The sequence below is a fragment of the Thamnophis elegans genome, chromosome 6 (assembly GCF_009769535.1).
Source record: "Thamnophis elegans isolate rThaEle1 chromosome 6, rThaEle1.pri, whole genome shotgun sequence".
NCBI classification, from domain to species: domain Eukaryota; kingdom Metazoa; phylum Chordata; class Lepidosauria; order Squamata; family Colubridae; genus Thamnophis; species Thamnophis elegans.
The window spans coordinates 1121527-1141248 of record NC_045546.1 but is presented as its reverse complement, the minus strand read 5'-3'; the positions used below and the strand labels follow the sequence as shown (position 1 = coordinate 1141248).

The window sequence follows — 19722 nt, the reverse complement described above, 5'->3', positions numbered from 1 at the left end:
GAAGGCAGCCAGATGTTGGCAGATGAGCCATGGGATCAAAGCAGAGAAGGGTTGGGGGGTCCACCTTCTCCTTCCAGTCACACTCCATGCCCATCTTTGTATCGGTAGTCCCCGACTTACGACCCCAACATTTCTGCTGCAAAGCGAGGCATTCCTTGAGTTGAATTTTGCCCCACTGGACGAAAGGTCTCACCACCGTTGTTAAGCGAACCACTGCAGCAGTTCAATTAGTAACACGGCCATTAAGCGGATCCAGCTTCCCCCCCCCCCATTGCTTGTCAGAAGGTCGCCTAAGGGGGGTCATCGTGTGACACACACACACACCCCGGGACACTGTGACGGTCGTAAATATGAGTCAGTGGCCAAGTGTCGGAATTCCGATCACGGGGGGGATGCTGTAACGGTCGAGAGTGTGAAAAATGGCCATGGGGGTCACGTTTTTTAATGTTGTTGTAACTTCGGTCGCTAAGTGAACCGTTGTAAGTCGAGGACCACCTGCGAGGTGAGAAAGCAAGGGCACGTGCTACGGGTTGCAATGGCCCAACAGAGAGTGGGGGGAGAGGGGGGCCACGGGACACAAAGGGCCCTTGCGAAGGTGCCCTCAAAGCTCTGGAGGCCTTCCGTGCCCCTTTACCCCCTGGGGGAGCCAGGCCAAAGAAAGGCGGACCCATCCCAGGGTTAAGGATCTCGGGGAGACCCATGGGGGGGGGGGGGCTCTTCTCCTTCTGGGGTCCAGAGATGGTGGGCAGGGGGCCTTGGCTCTGTGTGTGTGTGTGTGTGTGTGTGTGTGTGTGTGTATGCGTGTTTGGGGGGGGTGTCTTGTCCTGTGGGGAGGGGCTGTTTGGTAGGGTCAGATGCTGCCGTCCACTTGGATGAGGCCATAACTCAACACCAAAGTGGCTGAAGGCTTCATAACGCCCCCCCACCCACGCCCCCCCAGGGGTTCCCTGGCCAATGCTGGAGGAAGCCGAAGATACTAGAAATCCAGTAGCCTTCCTCATCTTGCTGGTGGGGGGGAAAGCCTTCTGCTATGTTCCCCCCCCCCCAGTGAAGGCAAAAGGCTTTGCACGGGGGGGGGGATTTTTCCCTGCCAAGGAAGTGCCCCCCACTCCCGCCCCATCCAAGGAGCAGCAGATGACTTCATGGGGAGAAACCTCCTCCATCCTCCAGATCACCTGCCATTGTGCAAAGCTCAGGGGTCCCGTGGAAAGACCCCTCCTCTCTGCTTCCCCCCCCCCAGCCCCCCAGGAGCAGTTGCAGAAAAAGCCAGGAAGGAAACCAGCCGCAGGGTGAGGGGGGGGGGTCTGGCCTGGGGGGGCGGAGTGGAAATTGACCACAGGAGATGCCGAAAACTTTGCTCTCTGGCTGAACCATCCCAGGAGCCACCGATACCCCAGCCCCCTCTGGAGCAGGAGAAAGGATCCTGTCCTACGACCGGCGCTAAATGAGACCGCCCCCCCCTTCCTCCTTTGCAAACCCAGGAGTCACTCAGGGAAGAAAAAGGCCAGGTGGAGAGGGAGGGGGGATCAGAGTGGGTGGGTGGGGGCACAGCTCTCCTCCCCCCCCCCACTCCGGCCGGTGGGCCCTCAGTTGAGGCTGTCCTCATCACTGCCTTCGGCCCGCTCTTCCTTGCTCTCGGCCAAGCTGCTCTCGTCGATGTTCTCCAGGGAGTCGGCGTGCTGGATGGAGAGGTCGGAGAGAGCCAGGCTGGGCAGGGCGTTCTGCTCCGGGTAGAGCCAGGGCTTGAAGTGGGGGCTGTGTTTCTGCTTCCAGTCGGGGTACTTGACGCAGGCCTTGTGCATCTTCTTCATGGCCTGGAAGGGGGGGAGAGAAGGGCAGAAACAAAGGGAGGGGAGGAGGGAGGGAGGAGAAGAAGAAGAAAAAGAAGGAGGAGAAGGAGAAAAAGAAGAAGGATTTTAAGGCCAAAAACAGCCCAATAAATGGCCTCAAATGGTCCCCAAAATGACCCCGGAAAAGCCGTTTCCCCTCCCCCATTTCCAGGCTGTTTCCTGGTGCTCCGATGTCCACGAAGACCAGCTGGCCAGCCCACAGCTGAAGCCACAAGAGCAGCTGGCAACGGCCCGTGTGCCCACCGAGAGGGCTCTGCCTGCCACCTCTGCCCCGCGTGCCATAGTTCACCATCACGGGGGTGTGGGGTCTCCTGCTTGAGCAGGGGGTTAGACTAGAACAGTGGTTCCCAAACTTGGCCACTTTAAGACTTGTGGACTTCAACAGAGCTGGCTGGAGAATTCTGGGAGTTGAAGTCCACAAGTCTTAAAGTTGCCAAGTTTGGGAACCAATGGACTAGAAGACCTCCGAGGTCCCTTCTGGCTCTGTTCTTTTTTTTTTTTTCCATGTACCTTAAAGTTTAACACATATTATGTTTTCCCCCGCCCCCCCCCCTCCCCCTAGATCCCCACCTCCCTTCCCTCCCCCCGACTTCCCAGAGACCATTCATGGTATAACTTTTTGACAATCACCGTCTAGAATATCTCTACATTGATCTCAGCTTCTTACTGTTACCCAAATTTTAAAGTTTGAGTTCTTACTGATGCTAAGCATAAGCTATCTGGAGTTTCTTAATCCCATGTTTACTTTGTATATAATCAATCCATTTTTTCCAGTCTCGTTTATATCTCTCGTTTGAATGTTCTTTGAGATATGCTGAAATTTTTGCCATTTCGGCTAAGTTTATAACTTTTAAAGTCCATTCTTGAATTGTAGGCAAATCTTTCTTCTTCCAATATTGCGCCACCAAGAGTCTTGCTGCCGTTATTAAGTACAGAACCAAATTAATCTCTGCTGCCGTAAAGTCAATACATATACCTAGTAAAAACAGCTGGGGGGTGAATTTTATCCTTCTTTTGAAGATATTTTGCAGAATCCACCATATTTTTATCCTTCTGGCTCTGTTCTGATGGAATGATGCCTTCTCACACCTTCCACCTGACACCTCGGGGTCATTGCTGAGCAAGAGGGCAGCATCTGAACCTACACATAGCCCCCCACCACCCACATGACAAGCCCCCACCACCCCCAGCCCCGCACTCTGCCAGGGCCCTCCCCCCCTCCGTCTCTGGATCCATGGAGGGGCAGGGAGCCCCCTTTCTGCGGGTCTCCCCAGGATTCAACACTCCCTGCAAATCTCAGGGCTCGAAATGGGCCAAGCCGCCTTTGCAAATGCCAGGCCTAACCCAAAGAGCTGCTGAGCCCGTCTCGGTCACGGGAGAGAAAGGCGACGCTCCCCTTCTTCTCCAAGAGGCTTTGTTTGGGGAACACAAAGCCACCCTGGAGACGAGAGAGAGAGGTTTTTCCGTCTCTGGAAAACTGATACGCTTCAAGCCCACAACAAAAGCCGCCTCGTCCTTTTGTCCGCTGTTTCTCCGGCAGGGTTTTTTATTTTTTCCCCCCTTTTCATTAGCTGGAGGTTAAGGTTGCATTTGCTGATGGGGTCGTGTTCCTGGCCATTGTGAGCAGGGCACTTAATGCCATCTCTCAGCCACCAGAGAGGGAGGGAGGGGGAAGGGGCCAGAATACAGAACAGCAGGGTTGGAAGGGACCTGGGAGGTCCTCTAGTCCAACCCCCCCCACTCGGGTTAAGAGCTTGTTAAGTCTTTCCTCGTTTATCGTATGGTTTCCTTAACAGAACCCTGCAGTGGTTCCCAAACTTGGCAACTTTAAGACTTGTGGACTTCAACTCCCAGAATTCTCCAGCCAGCTCTGCAGAGCTGGCTGGAGAATTCTGGGAGTTGAAGTCCACAAGTCTTAAAGTTGCCAAGTTTGGGAACCACTGCTTTAACTTACTACACCTGTGTCTGGTTTGCCAACTGCACAGGGGCAGATAGGACAGACGCTCCAGAGGGTCAACGACATTGCCCAGAGGATCATTGGCTGCCCCCTCCCCTCTTTGGAAGAGCTTTATAACCCCCCCCCCCCCGCTGCCTTAAGAAAGTTCAAAACATTCTTAAAGATCCGTCTTATCCCGGGCATCCTTTTTTTTGAACTATGACCATCTGGCAGACGGTACAGGACAATAAAAGCAAGGACAGATAGTAGGCTGAAAAACAGCTTCTCTCCCAGGGCAGAAACTATCTTGCATTCTAATGCATAGTGTAATATTAATGCACTATCAGGGGGTTTCGATGCAATTGTGTAGAATGCAAAAGATGGAGCTGGCTGGAGAATTCTGGGAGTTGAAGTCCACAAGTCTTAAAAGTTGCCAAGTTTGGGAACCACTGCTTTAACTTACTACACCTGTGTCTGGTTTGCCAACTGCACAGGAGCAGATAGGACAGACGCTCCAGAGGGTCAACGCCATTGCCCAGAGGATCATTGGCTGCCCCCTCCCCTCTTTGGAAGAGCTTTATAACCCCCCCCCCCCGCTGCCTTAAGAAAGTTCAAAACATTCTTAAAGATCCGTCTTATCCTGGGCATCCTTTTTTTTTGAACTATTACCATCTGGCAGACGGTACAGGACAATAAAAGCAAGGACAAATAGTAGGCTGAAAAACAGCTTCTCTCCCAGGGCAGAAACTATCTTGCATTCTAATGCATAGTGTAATATTAATGCAGTATCAGGGGGTTTCGATGCAATTGTGTAGAATGCAAAAGATGGAGCTGGCTGGAGAATTCTGGGAGTTGAAGTCCACAGGTCTTAAAAGTTGCCAAGTTTGGGAACCACTGAACTACAGAATGAGAGAGGCGGAAGGGACCTAATCAAACTGGGCATCTCAGCCCAATGGCTGTCCAGTCTCGTCTTAAAAACCTCCAGGGATGGAGCAAGCGACAATTTCTGGAGGCAACTTCTGTTCCACTGGCTAATTGTCCTCCCTGTTAGGGAGTTTCTCCTTAGCCCCAAGTTGCTTCTCTCTTTCTTCAGTTTCCCTCCTTGCTTCTCTTCTTGCCTTCAGGGGGCTTTGGGGAATAAGTGGACCTTCCTCTTCTGCAGGGAAGCCCCTTCCTCAAATATTGGAGCACTGTTCTCCCGTCTCCCCTGGTCCTTCTCTTCCCTAGGCTTCCATAACATCTTTTAAACACAGTCTATTTATGCGGGTAAAAACTTCAACTTCTGTATCCATTGTTCAAAAATATCCTTCAATATGTCCAATGTTAAAATATTTTATTCCATTCTTTACTATTAAGTTAAATTTAAATGGTCTTCTTCTTTAATTGTAATTTGCATTCCTTCTAGTTTCCTCTATTATCCAGCCTTTAAAATCCCATGTATCATGTTTTGTTTTTTAAGAATTTAAAGCAAACACTTATCCCACAGGAAGCATTCTTATAATTTCAAAATCTTATTTCATATTTATCTTAGTCTGTTTGTAACTTTCTAAAATCAAAGTTTTAATCACTCTTTTGCTATTTATTAAAAAAGAGTTCTTAAACTTATATTTAAAATTTCGACATGCCGAGGTCTTGCAATTGTTCCTTGTAAACGTTAGCCTCCGGCCCCTTCCTCGTCTTTCTTGCCCTCCTCTGCACCTTTCCCAGAGTTTGAGAAGTTTGTGGGATGAGAAATGAAACGTTTCCAAGGGGGGAAAAAACAAGAAAGGAACTCCAGTTGCCTTTGGGAAAAAAGCACCTTTGAGCGGTGATGGAGCAGGAATATCAGTCCGGAGAGGGGCTTCTGCTAAACTCTACCGCACAGGATCCTGGATGCGAAACCCTTCACCCAACCCAGAAATGCAACCCCTTTGTGAGTTCGGAAGGCCTCGGCAGCCTTCTCCCCTTTTCACGGGGGGTTTTCCTTGAGCGAAAGAAACCACTTTTGTCCCACGCCCCTGAAGGCAGGAGAATCAGCAGCAATAGCAATAGCAATAGCAGTTAGACTTATATACCGCTTCATAGGCCTTTCAGGCCTCTCTAAGCGGTTGACAGAGTCAGCATATCGTCCCCACAGTCTGGGTCCTCATTTTACCCACCTCGGAAGGATGGAAGGAGGCTGAGTCAACCCTGAGCCTTGGATGGATAGATAATAGATTAGATAGATAGATAGATAGATAGATAGATAGATAGATAGATAGATAGATAGATAGATAGATAGATAGCAATAGCAATAGCAGACTTATATGCCGCTTCATAGGGCTTTCAGCCCTCTCTAAGCGGTTTACAGAGTCAGCATATCGCCCCCAACAACAATACAGGTCCTCATTTCACCCACCTCGGAAGGACGGAAGGCTGAGTCAACCTTCAGCCAGTGAGATTTGAACAGCCGAACTGCAGAACTGCAGTCAGCTGAAGTGGCCTGCAGTACTGCACCCTAACCACTGCGCCACCTCGGCTCTGGGTGGGAGCAGGTGGGAACTGACCAAGGAGAGATCCAACCTAGAATTCAGGAGGAATTTCCTGACAGTGAGAAAAATCTCAGGTAGTCCTGGACTTACAACCATTCACTTAGTGACCCCTCGAAGTTACAATGGTGGCTTACGACCATTATTCACATTTATGGCCATTGCAGCAGGCCCATAGTCACGGGATTGACATTCGGATGCTTGGCAACTGACTCATATTTATGGCAGTTGCAACGTCCTGGGGGGGGGGTCACGTGATCCGCTTCTACGACCATCTGGCGAGCGAAGTCAGTGGGGAAGCCGGATTCATTTAACAACCGTGTCACCAACTTAACAACTTCAGTGTTTCACTTAACCACTGTGGGGCGAAATTCACTTAACAACTTTCTCACTCGACAACAGAAAATTTGGGTTCAGTCGTGGTCATAAGTCGAGGACTACCTGTCACCAGTCATTTAGCCATCTTCCTTAAGAGCCAATCAAAACTTCCACTATCTTCAGTCAGTTTCACTCCCCAAATCCAAACCAGTTTATATTCCAAGCCCTGAATTCCCTCTCTAACAGCAAAGCGATTGCCAGCAAAAACCTATTAAAAAACTCTTCTTTGAAGAGCCTCGTCATATCTTTGAAATATTTCTTCTTCTTTTTAATGACGTCAACCTCATTTTAAGATCAAAGCAAACCTCCGGGGCCGTTCACCGGCAGAAGTGAACATGCGAAGTCTTCCTTCCACGCCTGGCATCAATAATTCATCTCCATTTCAACTCCACTTTTCAGATTCCCATAAAAAGGAATCAATAACATCGGAGTCTTGATTGATTAATCCCAAAACCTCCAACCTCTGAAATTATTTCCAGCAACAGCAAGCCCCCCCCCCCCCCCTTCTCCTATTCTCCTAAGAAGCAAGCGACCAGGAATCAGAGATAAAACTTTTGGAAATCTACAAGAGTCACTTTTGCAAGATCTATTTACTACCCAGAGTTGCTTAAATGCAAGGGTGGAGAAACAGCGCTTTTCAAAATTTAAATCACCTCTGAAGTCCAATTGTCTCTTACCCTCACTATCTCATCCCATAAACCAGTGGTTCCAGCAGAGCTGGCTGGAGAATTCTGGGAGTTGAAGTCCACAAGTCTTAAAAGTTGCCAAGTTTGGGAACCACTGCCATAAACCAACAAGAAGAACCCCTTTTTTAAAAACCTCTATTAAACATTTTCTTAAGCAGCCCTGCCAGGACAAGCTACACTGCATAACAGGGAGCAAACCCCACATTCTGTAGCACTGATGATGTTCCCTACTTGGGTCATGAAATGTCTAGAAGAAAACCAGCAAGCTCAGAGAGCATCAAGGACCCCATAATCATCTTCCTCCTCCTCCTCCTCCTCCTCCTCCTCTCCACAAACCCCACTCCTCCTAGCGCTGATGATGTTCCCTAGTTGGGCCATAAAATGTCTGCAAGGAAACCATCAAGCTCTGAGAGCAACAAGGACCCCATAATCTTCTTCTTCTTCCTCCTCCTCCTCCTCCTCCTCTCCACAAACCCCATTCCCTTCTAGCACTGATGATGTTTCCTAGCTGGGCCATGAAACATCTGCAAAAAAAGCCAGCAAGCTCAGAGACTACCAAGGACCTCACAGTCCTCCTTTTCCTTCTTCTATTTTTTCTCCTCCTTCCTCTTCTTCTTCTTTCTCCTCCACTCCTTCTCTTTCTCATTCCCTCCTCTTCCCTTCCTTCTCCTCTTTCTCCTTGCAAATACCCATACTCTTCTAGCACTGGTGATGTTCCCTGGTTGGGTCTTGAAACGTCTGCAATAGAACAACCCAGCTCTGAGAATGCCAAGGATTCCACAGTCCTCCTCCTCCCTTATAGCACTAATGACATTACATAGTTGGGTCATGAAATGCCTGCAATAAAACCACCAAGTTCAGAGAGCCCCAAGGACCCCACAGTCCTCCTCCTCCTCCTCCTCCTCCTCCTCCTCTGCAAATCCCATTCCCTCCAAGCACTGATGATGCTCCCTAGTTGGGCCATGAAACGTTTGCCAAGAACACCACCCATCTCAGAGAGCACCAAGGAGCCCACGGTTCAACCCCAAGCTATGAATATTATGATTTTAATCTTCCTAATAGTGAGTGGATGAAGATGGAGCTGCGCTTGGATCATCATAGAAGAGCCGAGGTGGCGCAGTGGTTAGGGTGCAGCACTGCAGGCCACTTCAGCTGACTGTTATCTGCAGTTCGGCGGTTCTAATCTCACCGGCTCAAGGTTGACTCAGCCTTCCATCCTTCCGAGGTGGGTGAAATGAGGACCCAGACTGTGGGGGGCGATATGCTGACTCTGTAAACCGCTTAGAGAGGGCTGAAAGCCCTATGAAGCGGTATATAAGTCTAACTGCTATTGCTATTGCTATCTCCTTAGCCAAGGGGCGTCTCCCACTGATTCCCAAAGGTGCTTTTCCAAAAGACAACAGGATTTTTCGCTTCTCGCCCAAGAAGCTTCTGCAGTTCTGGAGAAGTTCTGGAGCTGCTTGGATGAGAAGCGAAACCTCTTCAAGAAAAAAAACCCAGCTACCCGGAGGAGGGCCTTCTCGGTGGCTGCTCCGACCCTCTGGAATGAACTCCCCGTGGAGATCCGGACCCTCACCACCCTCCAGACCTTCCGCGCCGCACTTAAAATCTGGCTATCCCGGCTGGCCTGGGGTTAAAGACTCTAACCCCTACTCGAATTGTATGACTGTTGAGTTCTTAAATGATGTAATGTTTTTATGTTGTAAATTGTTTGTCCTTCCCCCCCCCCTTTTTGAACTGTGAGCCGCCCTGAGTCCCCCCAGGGAAAAGGGCGGCATACAAATAAAGTGAACTGAACTTTTGGGAAACAAAGCATCTTTGGGGGCTGGATGGCTGAGAGTCTCCCTGGACATGTCCCCTGCAACAGTCCTGGCCCCCCCGTGAGCCCAGGTGAGCCAGGCAAATGCAGGAAGAAGAGAAAAAGGGATCCCAGCTTACCTTGGGAGCCAGGAATTGGGAAGACTTATTCACTACCCACTTTGGCAAAGAGCCTGCAATGGAGAAAAACCAAAATATTCGTCACGGCGCAGCTGACTCAGGCGGCTCCAAACGATGTGCAGAACGGACACACACACCCCTGGGGATTTTGTGCAGGTGCACCCACACGCCCACACCTTTGCAACACCTGAGACGCCCACTCCGAACCTGAAGCAGGAGGGAGACCCCCCCAACCCAGCTTGTGACATATATAGGCAGTCCTCAACTTACAACGAACTTACAAGTTCGTTCAGAAGTTACAAAGGCACTGAAAAGAAGTGATCGTTCCATTGTTCACACTTATGACCGCTGCAGCATCCCCGGGGGTCACAATCATTGTCAGGGAGTTTGGAAGCCGCACAAACCATCAATATTTGACGCCGCAAAGCGATTGCGTGTCGGCTCCAGCCGGAATCTGTGGAAGGTAGTAGTAGCTATTGATTTATTTATGCGATTGGAAACACAGACGGTCTCCCTTTCGGGAATCAACTGGCATCGACTGATGGGATTCTGGGTGGTCCTCGGTTTATAGCCATTCACTTAGCGATGTCTCAAAGTTACAACGGCACTGCAAAAAATTGACTTATTGCAGAATCCCCATGGCCCCGTGATCAAAATTTAGTCAGTCGGCAACTGGTTTCATATTTATGACGGTCACAGTGTGTCCCCGGGAATCACATGACCATATTTTGTGGCCTTCAGACAAGCAAAGTCAATGGGGAAGCCAGATTCACTTAACGACTGTGTTACTAACTTAACCACTGCAGCGGTTCGCTTAACGACTGTGGGGAGAAAGGCCGTAAACTGGAGTGAAACTCACTTAACAACTTTCTTCCTAAGCCACGGAAATGTTGGGCTCAGTTTGGTCATAAATTGAGGACTACTTGTATTTATGGCAGTTGCACTGTCCTGGGGTCATGGGGTCGCCACTTGGAACCGTTCCAGGCAGCCTCTGGAAAGCAAAGCCAACGGAGGAAGGCAGATTCGCTTAATGACATGAATCACTTAACAACTGCATTGATTCAGTTAACGACTACGGCAAAAAAGGGTTGTGAAATGAGGCACAACTCATTGGACCCCTGCCTTGCTTAGGAGCAGAAATTTTGGGCTCCGTTGTGAACTATATAGGTAGTCCTCGAGTTATGACCAAAATGTATTTTGCTAAGTGAAATGAACGACCGGAATGGACCACAAAAATTCCGTGGACAAGCCAAAATTATGTGGAGAAGAGAGGAAAGGAGAGGGAAAGAAGAAAGAGGAAAGGAGAGGAAGATAAGGAGGGGTAGGAGGAGTAGGAGAGAGGGCAGGAAGGGGAAGAAGAGGAGAGGAGTGGGGGAGGGGGAGGGGAAGAAGAAAAGGGAAAGAGGAGGAGAGAAGAAAGTAGAGAAGGAGGTAGGGAGGGAGGAAAGGAAAGAAAAGCAGGTTTGTGGTAAAATAAAACAGCCATATGGGATGGCAAGCAAAGCGATTTCGATTATAGAAATATTTAAAATTGCTAATACACAATGTTAATAATAACTTTTGAGAATGGATATTCGCAGTTGTATGGATGAGATTAAAAAAAACCGTTTTTTGGGGGAGGGGGAAATCCAGTGGACAAGCAAGACCGTTCTTAAGTGAGTTTGCCCCGTTTTACGACTTTTCTTGCCAGTTGTTAAGCGAATCGTTGTGTTGTTTTTTTTTAAAGTTAGCCACGTGGCTGTTAAGTGGCTTGGCCCGTCGGAATGTCGTCAGAGGGGATCCCAGGGACTCTGCGGCCGTCATAAATATGAACCAGTGACCCAACCCTCTGAATTCTGATCTTGTGACCACGGGGATGCTGCAGCGGCCGTAAGTGTGAGAACTGCCCATCCTCCACTTTTCCCAGGGCTTCAAACGGTCCCCCTAACGGAAGGGTGTTAAGTCAAGGATTCCCTGCAGAAACCTTTGCCATCACAGCTTCCCAGGGGGCCCTGCTGCACCTTTGGCCAACCAGCTGCAGCGCCTCCCTTGGCGCACGGTGGGAGGGCGTAACCTTACCTTTGGGATCCACCTGAGCCAGGTAGGTGAGGCTGCAGTTCTTGGCTCCTTTCCCCTGGATCAGGTAGCCTGTTTGGATGGAGACGGCTCTAACCATGTCCTTCCGCGGGGGGTATTTCTGAAACGAGACCCCCCCATGGAAAAGTTTAACTCCCTGGCCCTGACATGAGCTGTGCACTGATTTCAATCAGAAAAGACCTGGGAGGGACCTTGGAGGTCTTCTAGTCTGACCCCCCCCCCCATCTCACTCAAGCAGGAGACGCTATAGTTATTAAAAGCACAGGAAAATGGAACGCTTAAAAACATATTTATTTATTTGGTTGGTTTAATTTTTTCCGTCAACTCAAGTCAGCATAGACCTACCAAACCCAATGCTATTCCTTAAGTTTTCTTTTATTTAGTTTAGTTTTGATGCTTGAACCGTCGGCCTTTCTAAAGTTAGTTCCTGGGTAGAGTTCTGAAGATAATCTCAGAAGAAATAAAACTGCCAAGAGCTTAAAAATTAGTTCTGTGTTATCATGATATTCAACAAATATACAATGCTACTAAAATGCAGATCTGGAAAATTTCACAGCTCGGTAGGGTTCATCAAATTTACTTCTAACACAATGAATGCAAACTAGTGATGGTGTATTTTTTTGGTGGCCATGAAGAGAAGGAAAGGGGAAACTGAGGTCATAAAATGGGAAGGACCACCATTAACTACTATAGGCTGCGGTTGTTTTTTTTATGGGACTTTGGAGAGGGTTTAAAAAAAAATCCTTGGTGATATATAGATCCATTTTCAAACTTACACCACAGCTTTAATGCTAGCAGCTTCCAGCACTTAAGTGCCATGTGTCAAAAATCAGTCAGCAGTTGCTGTTCCATATCATTTCATGGCTGTTCAATCTCTCCTTAAAAACCTCCAGTGTTGGAGCATTCACAACTTCTGGTGGCAACTTCTGTTCCACTGGTGAATCATCCTCACTGTTAGGAGGAAGTTTCTCCTTGTACTCCATCTCTCAGGCTGGGGGGTGAAATTTTACGCCCCTCAGGCAGGGTTCGCAATGTGGGAGTCCTCCTGGACCCACAGCTGACCTTAGAGCATCATTTGTCGGCTGTGACCAGGAGGACATTTGCCCAGGTTCGCCTGGTGCACCAATTGCGTCCCTACCTGAACCGGGAGGCACTCAGAACAGTCACTCACGCCCTTGTGACCTCAAGACTGGACTACGGCAATGCGCTCTACATGGGGCAGCCCTTGAAGAGCATTCGGAGACTTCAGCTCGTCCAGAACGCAGCCGCGCGAGCGATTGTGGGTGCACCTCGGTACACCCACGTTACACCTATCCTCCGCGAGCTGCACTGGCTACCCATTAGTCTCTGGACCCGCTTCAAGGTGCTAGTCATTACTTTTAAAGCCCTTCATGGTATTGGACCTGGGTACTTGAGAGACCGCCTGCTGCCAATTACCTCCAACAGACCGATTAGATCCCACAGACTAGGTCTCCTCCGGATTCCATCAACTATCCAGTGTCGATTGTCGACCCACCGGGAGAGGGCCTTCTCTGTGGCTGCTCCGGCCCTCTGGAACGATCTCCCCGTGGAGATTCGGACCCTCACCACCCTTCAGGCTTTCCGCAAAGCCGTTAAAACCTGGCTGTTCCGGCAGACCTGGGGCTGATGAGTTCCCAGCCCCACTCAAATTTGTTGCGGCTGTTGATGAGTTTTTAATCTGTTTGTATTTGTTTGGTTAGTTTCCATCCATTGCTCCTTGTCCTCTGGTGCTTTGGATAATATTCTCACCCCGCCACTTCTTTCTGGCAGCCCCTCAAATATTGGAATGCTGCTATCATGTTGCCCCTCATCCTCCATTTCTCTAGGCAAACCCAAATCCTGCAACCGTTTTTCATATGTTTTAGTCTCCAGGGCTCTAATCATCCCCGTTTTTCTTTCATTCACAGACAGAGACCGTGGAAGCATCCTAAAGCCGGGTCTCCAATCTTTGCAATTTTTTAGGATCTGTGGACTTCAACTCCCCAGAATCCCCCAGCCAGCCAGGTTTCTTAGCCTAAGGTGGAACTAGAACTCTTAGTCTCCTGGTGATTGGCCCAAAGGCACCCTGTCCGGACGGCCACTTCATGGATTTGTTATTGGGAAGTAAAATGTTACAGAGCAAAATTATGTTTCTGTAAATATAAGGTTGGGTTCTCCGGAACGCCATCCCGAGAATCCATCAGAGAAAGTAAATGAGCAAGGGCCACAGCGGAAAGGAGGGAGGGGGAGGAGGGAAAGGAAGAAAGGGGAAAGCAGAGGAAGAAAGGGAAGGGAAGTAATAGTAGAAGAGAGGGAAAGAAGGAGGAGAGGAGAGGAAGGAGTGGGGGAAAGAAGAAGGGAGGATGAGAAGGAGGAAGGAGTACGGTTGTTGCAAAATAAGATGGAGATACGGGATGGCAAGAAAGTGGCCCAAACTGTGTTTTTTATGTTTATAAGAAGATAGTGATAAATGTTAATAATTAATAGATCCGTGTTAATAGTATCTATAAGAATGTATATTTGTGAATGTTATTTGAAAGGAAAAAATAAAAAACTTTATGGGGGAAAAAACTTCACATTTGGGTCACACTTTTGCTTCCCTGCCCGTCGGCATGAGGGGTGGGTGGGTGGGTGGGAGGGAAGCCGAAGGGGAGGGGGAGTATGTAGGAGCCCAGGGTTCACTTTATCGGCGGGAGACTGGTATTCAAGGACAACCGCCGAGGAAGGAATGTGGCCGCATGCCAAGGAGGAGGGTCCCAACCACATCAACACCTCATTTGAAAAGGATTGGACAATCGAGGGCTATTGGGGGGGGGACGGGCAGGGGGAGAGGATGCTGGCAAGGGGGAATTATGCTTGGGAACTTGGCACCGGAACCTTGCTTTGCTACGCTGCATTCTGCTTGAAAACTCTGCCGTTTACACCCAACAGTATCAAGGATCGGTCTTACTTAAAGGCCGAGGCAGGGCAGAGCCACCATCCACCTGGAGGACTATTCTACGGTGGGGACCGTGGCAGCCGGCTGAGAAAAGGAGGAGATGGAAAAAGGAGCCACGTCGAGGCCAGAGGGCACAGGTGAGATTCCCAAGCGGGAGGCGGCGGAGGTGGAACCCCAGTCAGCTCAGAGAAGAACCTGCCGTGGCCAGGCTGACCTTGGCGCTCGGAGGAAGACATTGACATGGAAAGCGAGGCCTTGGCCCCCATGCCCCGAAGGGTCCCCAGAGAGAGGGCGACCTCGACAGTCCCTGGAAGTCAGGCAACGGGAGGAGGAGCCCCTAGAGGCAGCCACGGTCACCCGAGGGCCTGGAACCAGAGATTGGCACCCCAAAGTGACCATCGAGCCAACACGGAGGGCCGAGCCACGAGACCACCAAGCCACGGCTGTTGAGCGAGCAGTTGGCTTGTCTGGAGAGCGTTTTGCAGAGCAAATGCTTCGTGATCCAGTGGACCAAGCCACGGCTACAGCTCAGCCCGCCCCAGCCCTCCTGGTCCCTGCCCTGCCCCCAGCCCGAGCCGCCCTGGTGACCAGAGGTGCTCGTGGGTCACTCCGGATACAGGGGAAATTCAACGGGGACCTGAATCAGTTGGGCCCGTTGTTCCTCCGCATATATGATTTCATGGCAACATACGCAGACGTTCTCCCCAACGACGAGGCCAAGGTATACTGCGTAGTAAGAGTCCTGTACGGGGAGGCTGCCGACTGGGCCGTGACCCTGTACGAGGAGCAGGCCAAGGAGCTGCATGACTTCGAGGCGTTCATGGCCACCCTGGAACAGCGCTTCAAGGACCCCCTGGCCGATCGGAAGCTCATGATAAAACTGCAAACCATCAGGCAGGGTGGCCGAGAAGCCCTCGCTTACATCCAGGAGTTCCGCTCTCTACACGATCAGCTCAGGTGGAAGGGCGAAGAAATGCTCCTCGAGTATTTCCAGCAAGGCTTGGACCCAGAAGTGCTTTTCGTCTGCCTGCGCAGAGGTCCAGCCAAAACCCTCCAGGAGTGGTATCTCCTAGCCCAAACGGTGGACTTTGACCTGACTGAGATGTACAACCGACAGGACCGGACCCCAGGACTGGGCAGGCAGGGACCCAGCTTCAGGCAACGCCCGATCAGTTGCGTCCGGTGTATGGAGAAGGGCCATGGGCTGAGCGACTGCCCTCGCCTGCCATCGACCCCCAAAACCCTGAGGCGAGGGAAACCGTCTGCCAAACGCAATACAGCGGCATGCGAAACTCCACCATCAAGCGAAGACGAGGAAACTGCGACGGAAGACGAGGAGTCAAGTGTGGAAAGCGACAGCTGATCGCAACTTTTTCTAAGGGCGGCTGAACATTATTCTTACACCTTTGCTGGGGGGGGGACCGAAGGGGAGGGGGGAGCCCAGAGGTCACTGTAGCCGCCGGAGACTGGAATTCAAGGACAACTGCCCAGGGAGGAATGTAGCCACATACCAAGGAGGACCGTTCCAGCAACATCAACACCAAGTTTGATTGGACCACCGAGGACTAATGGGCAGGAGGGGAGAGGATGCTGGCAAGGGGGGGGGGGGGGAATTCTTTTGGGGAACTTGGTGTGGGAACCTCAGATCTGGCTTTTCTCTACTATATGCTTGGCCTTTAGTAAACTATACCTTTTGGCCCAATGCAGTCCAGGATGGTTCTTACTTAAAGGCTGTATCTGATTCGGAGCCGACTATCGTGCCCAAGGCAGAACTCGAACTCACCGCCTCCTGGTGATTGGCTCAAGGTCCCCCAGCCAGCTAAGGCAGGACATAAACTCACAGCCTCCTGCTTTCTAGCCAGGTGCCTTAACTGCTGGGCCAAACTGGCTCTCACCTGGAGTCTTCCTTGGTCCCAATTGGGCAGGCCTTCCTATCAGAGGAAAGTGGAGATGAGGTGGAGGGAGGAGGGATTGGAGATGGAGATGGAGAGGGAGATAGTCCTGGAATTGGAGATGGGGTGAAGATGAGATGGCCGTGGAGATGAAAGTGGAGATGGGATGGAGGCAGAGGTGGAAGTGGAGGAAATGGAGGTGGAGGTGAGATGGTCTTGGAGATGGGATGGAGGTGGAAGTGGAGGAGGTGGAGGTGGAGATGGGATGGAGATGAGATGGTCTTGGAGATGAAAGTGGAGATGGGATGGAGGTGGAAGTGGAGGAGATGCAGGTCAAGATGGAGGTTGTGGTGGAGATGAAAGTGGAGATGGATGGAGATGAGATGGAGATAGTCTTGGAATTGGAGATGGGATGGAGGCGGAGGTGGAAGTGGAGGAGATGGAGGTGGAGGTGAGATGGCCTTGGAGATGGGTTGGAGGTGGAAGTGGAGGAGGTAGAGATGGGATGGAGATGAGAGGGTCTTGGAGATGAACGTGGAGATGGGATAGAGGTGGAGGTGGAAGTGGAGGAGATGGAGGTCGAGATGGAGGTTGTGGTGGAGATGAAAGTGGAGATGGATGGAGATGGAGGTGAAGATAGAGAAGGTCTTGGAGAAGGCGATGAAGAAGCAGGAAGCATTTCTCTCCTCTCTTGCCTTGGCTTTCCAGAGAAATGGGAAGGGGCCCTTCTGAGAGCCTTCACACACACACACACACACACACACAGACACACAGACACACAGACACACAGACACAGACGTTCCTTCTAGGGACCAAGATCTCCCTTGCCTGCCTTGCCTACAGCTCTTCCTCCTGCCTCCCCAGGTGACTCTCATCCCACCAGAGCTCCAAGGACACAGGTGGTGCTACAGAACCATCCCGATTTTAGTGACCCCGCTGACTGCCCAGCAAATGCCCCGCTCCCCCCCCCCAGCCCAGCCCTCCCCAGCCCCCCCCCAGCCCAGCCCACCCCCCCCACCCCGAAGACCCTTGTTACCTACAGGATGCTTGACCGAATAGTTCATGATGATGTAGTCACTGCCCATCGGCAGCCAGGAGCGCAGCGTGATAACGTCCCGGTTCTTCAGGGGTTTGGGACACTTCCCTGCCGGGGGAGGGGGGGAGGAGAGAAGAGAAGGGGACCCAGATGAGTCAGGGGGCTCCAAACAGCCGGACACCCCCAGCGGCCAGTTTCTGCTTCAGACGGGAAGGCGCTTCTGGGTAGCCGAATGTCCAGGGTGGGATTTGAATGATTCCACCGCCTGGGAGACTTTAGGGGGGGGGGGCAGAATCAGGACTCTGATGGAGCCAAGCCTCAATGGTTGTGGTCATTTGAGCCAGGCTCCTTCCGCCACCTTCGCAGAAATTTATCTAGCATAAACAAACACCTGGGCTCCTATGGGGTCCTTGCTGCTCTCGGAGCGTGGAGCCTTTCTTGAAAATGTCTCATGACCCAACTAGGGAACATCATCAGTGCTAGGAGGGAGGGAGGTGGAGGAGGAGGAAGACTGTGGGGTCCTTGGTGCTCTCGGAGCTTGGTGGCTTTCTTGCAGGCGTTTCATGGACCAGCTAGGGAACCTCATCAGTGCCAGTAGGGGAGAGGGGTTGGCTCTCTGTCTATATACAGAACCTGGCCCTGTCAACAGGGGTGGGGATGTCCTTGATGAGGCCGTTCTTTACTGTTTGATTGGTGGTCTGAGTTGGTTGTTCCTGGATGAGGCAACACTGATAGGACAAGCCATCTGTATGTAAACAGAGGGCAATCCCCACTCCCTTCTAGCACGGGTGATGTTCCCTAGCTGGGTCACGAAAGGTCTATCGAAGACCCCCTGTATCGGATGAGGAAGTTGGCTGCTCTAAGTGTCAAATCCGAAACCCTCACTGGGGCCCCCCTCCCGGAGCGAATCCCCATGGCTCAGCCTCCCTCTGGGACCCATCTGGCCCCACCTTCCCCCACCCCCACCCCTCCCGCCCACCCCCCCTTTCTCACAGGCGTAGTATCCCACGTCTGCGTTGACGGTCAGTTTGCCGATGTCGAAGGTCTCGATGACGTTGGTGTCCCACTTCTTCCTGTACTCGATGTCGTGCAGGACGTCGTACAGTGTTTCTGCGGAGACATCTTTGCAATCCATCCTGCACTGGAGAGAGACCGGACATCAGGAACCTCCGTGGGTTTACGCAGGAGTAAGCCCAGCTACGTCCCCCAGGAGGGCTCTCCCTCTGCGGTTAGCCCGCCTCAACTTACGACCACAACGGAGGCCAAAATTCCCATCGCTAAGTGAGACATTGGCTTTGTCCCACTGTATGACCTTTCTTGCCACAGTCCTCTAGTTACGACCACAACGGAGCCCAAAATTCATTTTGCTAAGTGAAATATGCGACCACAAACGGACCACAGAAATTCTCTCAAGGAGCACAACGGTTCTCAAGTAAGTTTGCCCCGTTGTACGACCTTCCTTGTCACAGCCGTTAAGTGAATCACGGCAGTTGTAAAGTGAGTCACGTGATCGTTAAGTGAATCTGACTTCCCCACTGGTCAGAAGGTCGCCAAAGGGGATCACGTGACTCCGGGACACCCTGACCGTCATAAATATGAGTCGGTTGCCAAGTATCTGGTTTTGATCGCATGACCCTGGGGAATGCTGCAACGGTCATAAGTGTGAAAAATGGCCACGCATTTTTTCAGTGCCATTGCAATTCTGAATGGCCACTAAATGAAGCTGTTGTAAGTCGAGGACTACCTATATTGCCCCAAAGCGCCTTCCTCTGGTCTGAATCCAGAAAGACAATTTCTGGCGTTTGGGCCCAGCCCTTCCGGTCCAGCCTCCCCTTCCTAAAACCTCCTCTTCTTCCTCCGGCCAAACAATTAGGATTAACGATGCCCTTTTCAGCTAATGACTCCTTAAGATAACGAAAGGAAAACCTCCCTCCCAGAAACGCAGAACCTGCCTTCAAAGAGGAGGAAAAGGGAAGCTGATATGCAAATCCAGAGATGCTTTTCGTGTTAAAAATACTTTAGGAAGAGATGCATTATTTATATATTTTTTATCTATTCATTTAGAAACCGCCCTGCTCTCTCACAGTGTGGAAGGAGGCATAAAAACATAATGTATATATCTATATATCTATATATCTATATCTATATCTATATCTACATCTGTATCTGTATCTGTATCTGTATCTGTATCTGTATATCTATCTATCTATCTATCTATCTATCTATCTATCTATCTATCTATCTATCTATCTATCTATCTATTTAGTGTCACAACCCCTGGTATGCCCCAATTATGGGAGGAAGCTGACGAGCCAATTGACAGATAATGGAAGCTGGACCCCCGGCCCAATGCCCCCAGCATCTTCCCCTTGCCCTGCCTTCTCCAACACACTGCCCTTTGCAGTGAATGTCCAGTGCATTCGCCAGAAGACGACAAAATGCAGAGTCCCCAATTTAACGGGCACAATTAACCGTCCTGTTGTTA

At 50.7% G+C, this 19722-nt stretch overlaps 1 protein-coding gene across 1 annotated transcript in view; it reads right to left on the bottom strand.

The window, feature by feature from the left end:
* Window positions 1-426: 426 nt before the first annotated feature.
* Window positions 427-19722, bottom strand: part of STARD10 (StAR related lipid transfer domain containing 10) — a 40879-nt gene continuing 21583 nt past the window's right edge. The window contains exons 2-6 of the mRNA XM_032219539.1: window positions 18231-18378; window positions 17242-17345; window positions 11354-11471; window positions 9296-9348; window positions 427-1814 (exon numbers count right to left, since the gene is read on the bottom strand). Of these exons, the coding sequence (XP_032075430.1) occupies window positions 1587-1814; window positions 9296-9348; window positions 11354-11471; window positions 17242-17345; window positions 18231-18378 (651 nt within the window). The 3' untranslated portion in view covers window positions 427-1586. The remainder of the gene's footprint in view (window positions 1815-9295; window positions 9349-11353; window positions 11472-17241; window positions 17346-18230; window positions 18379-19722) is intronic.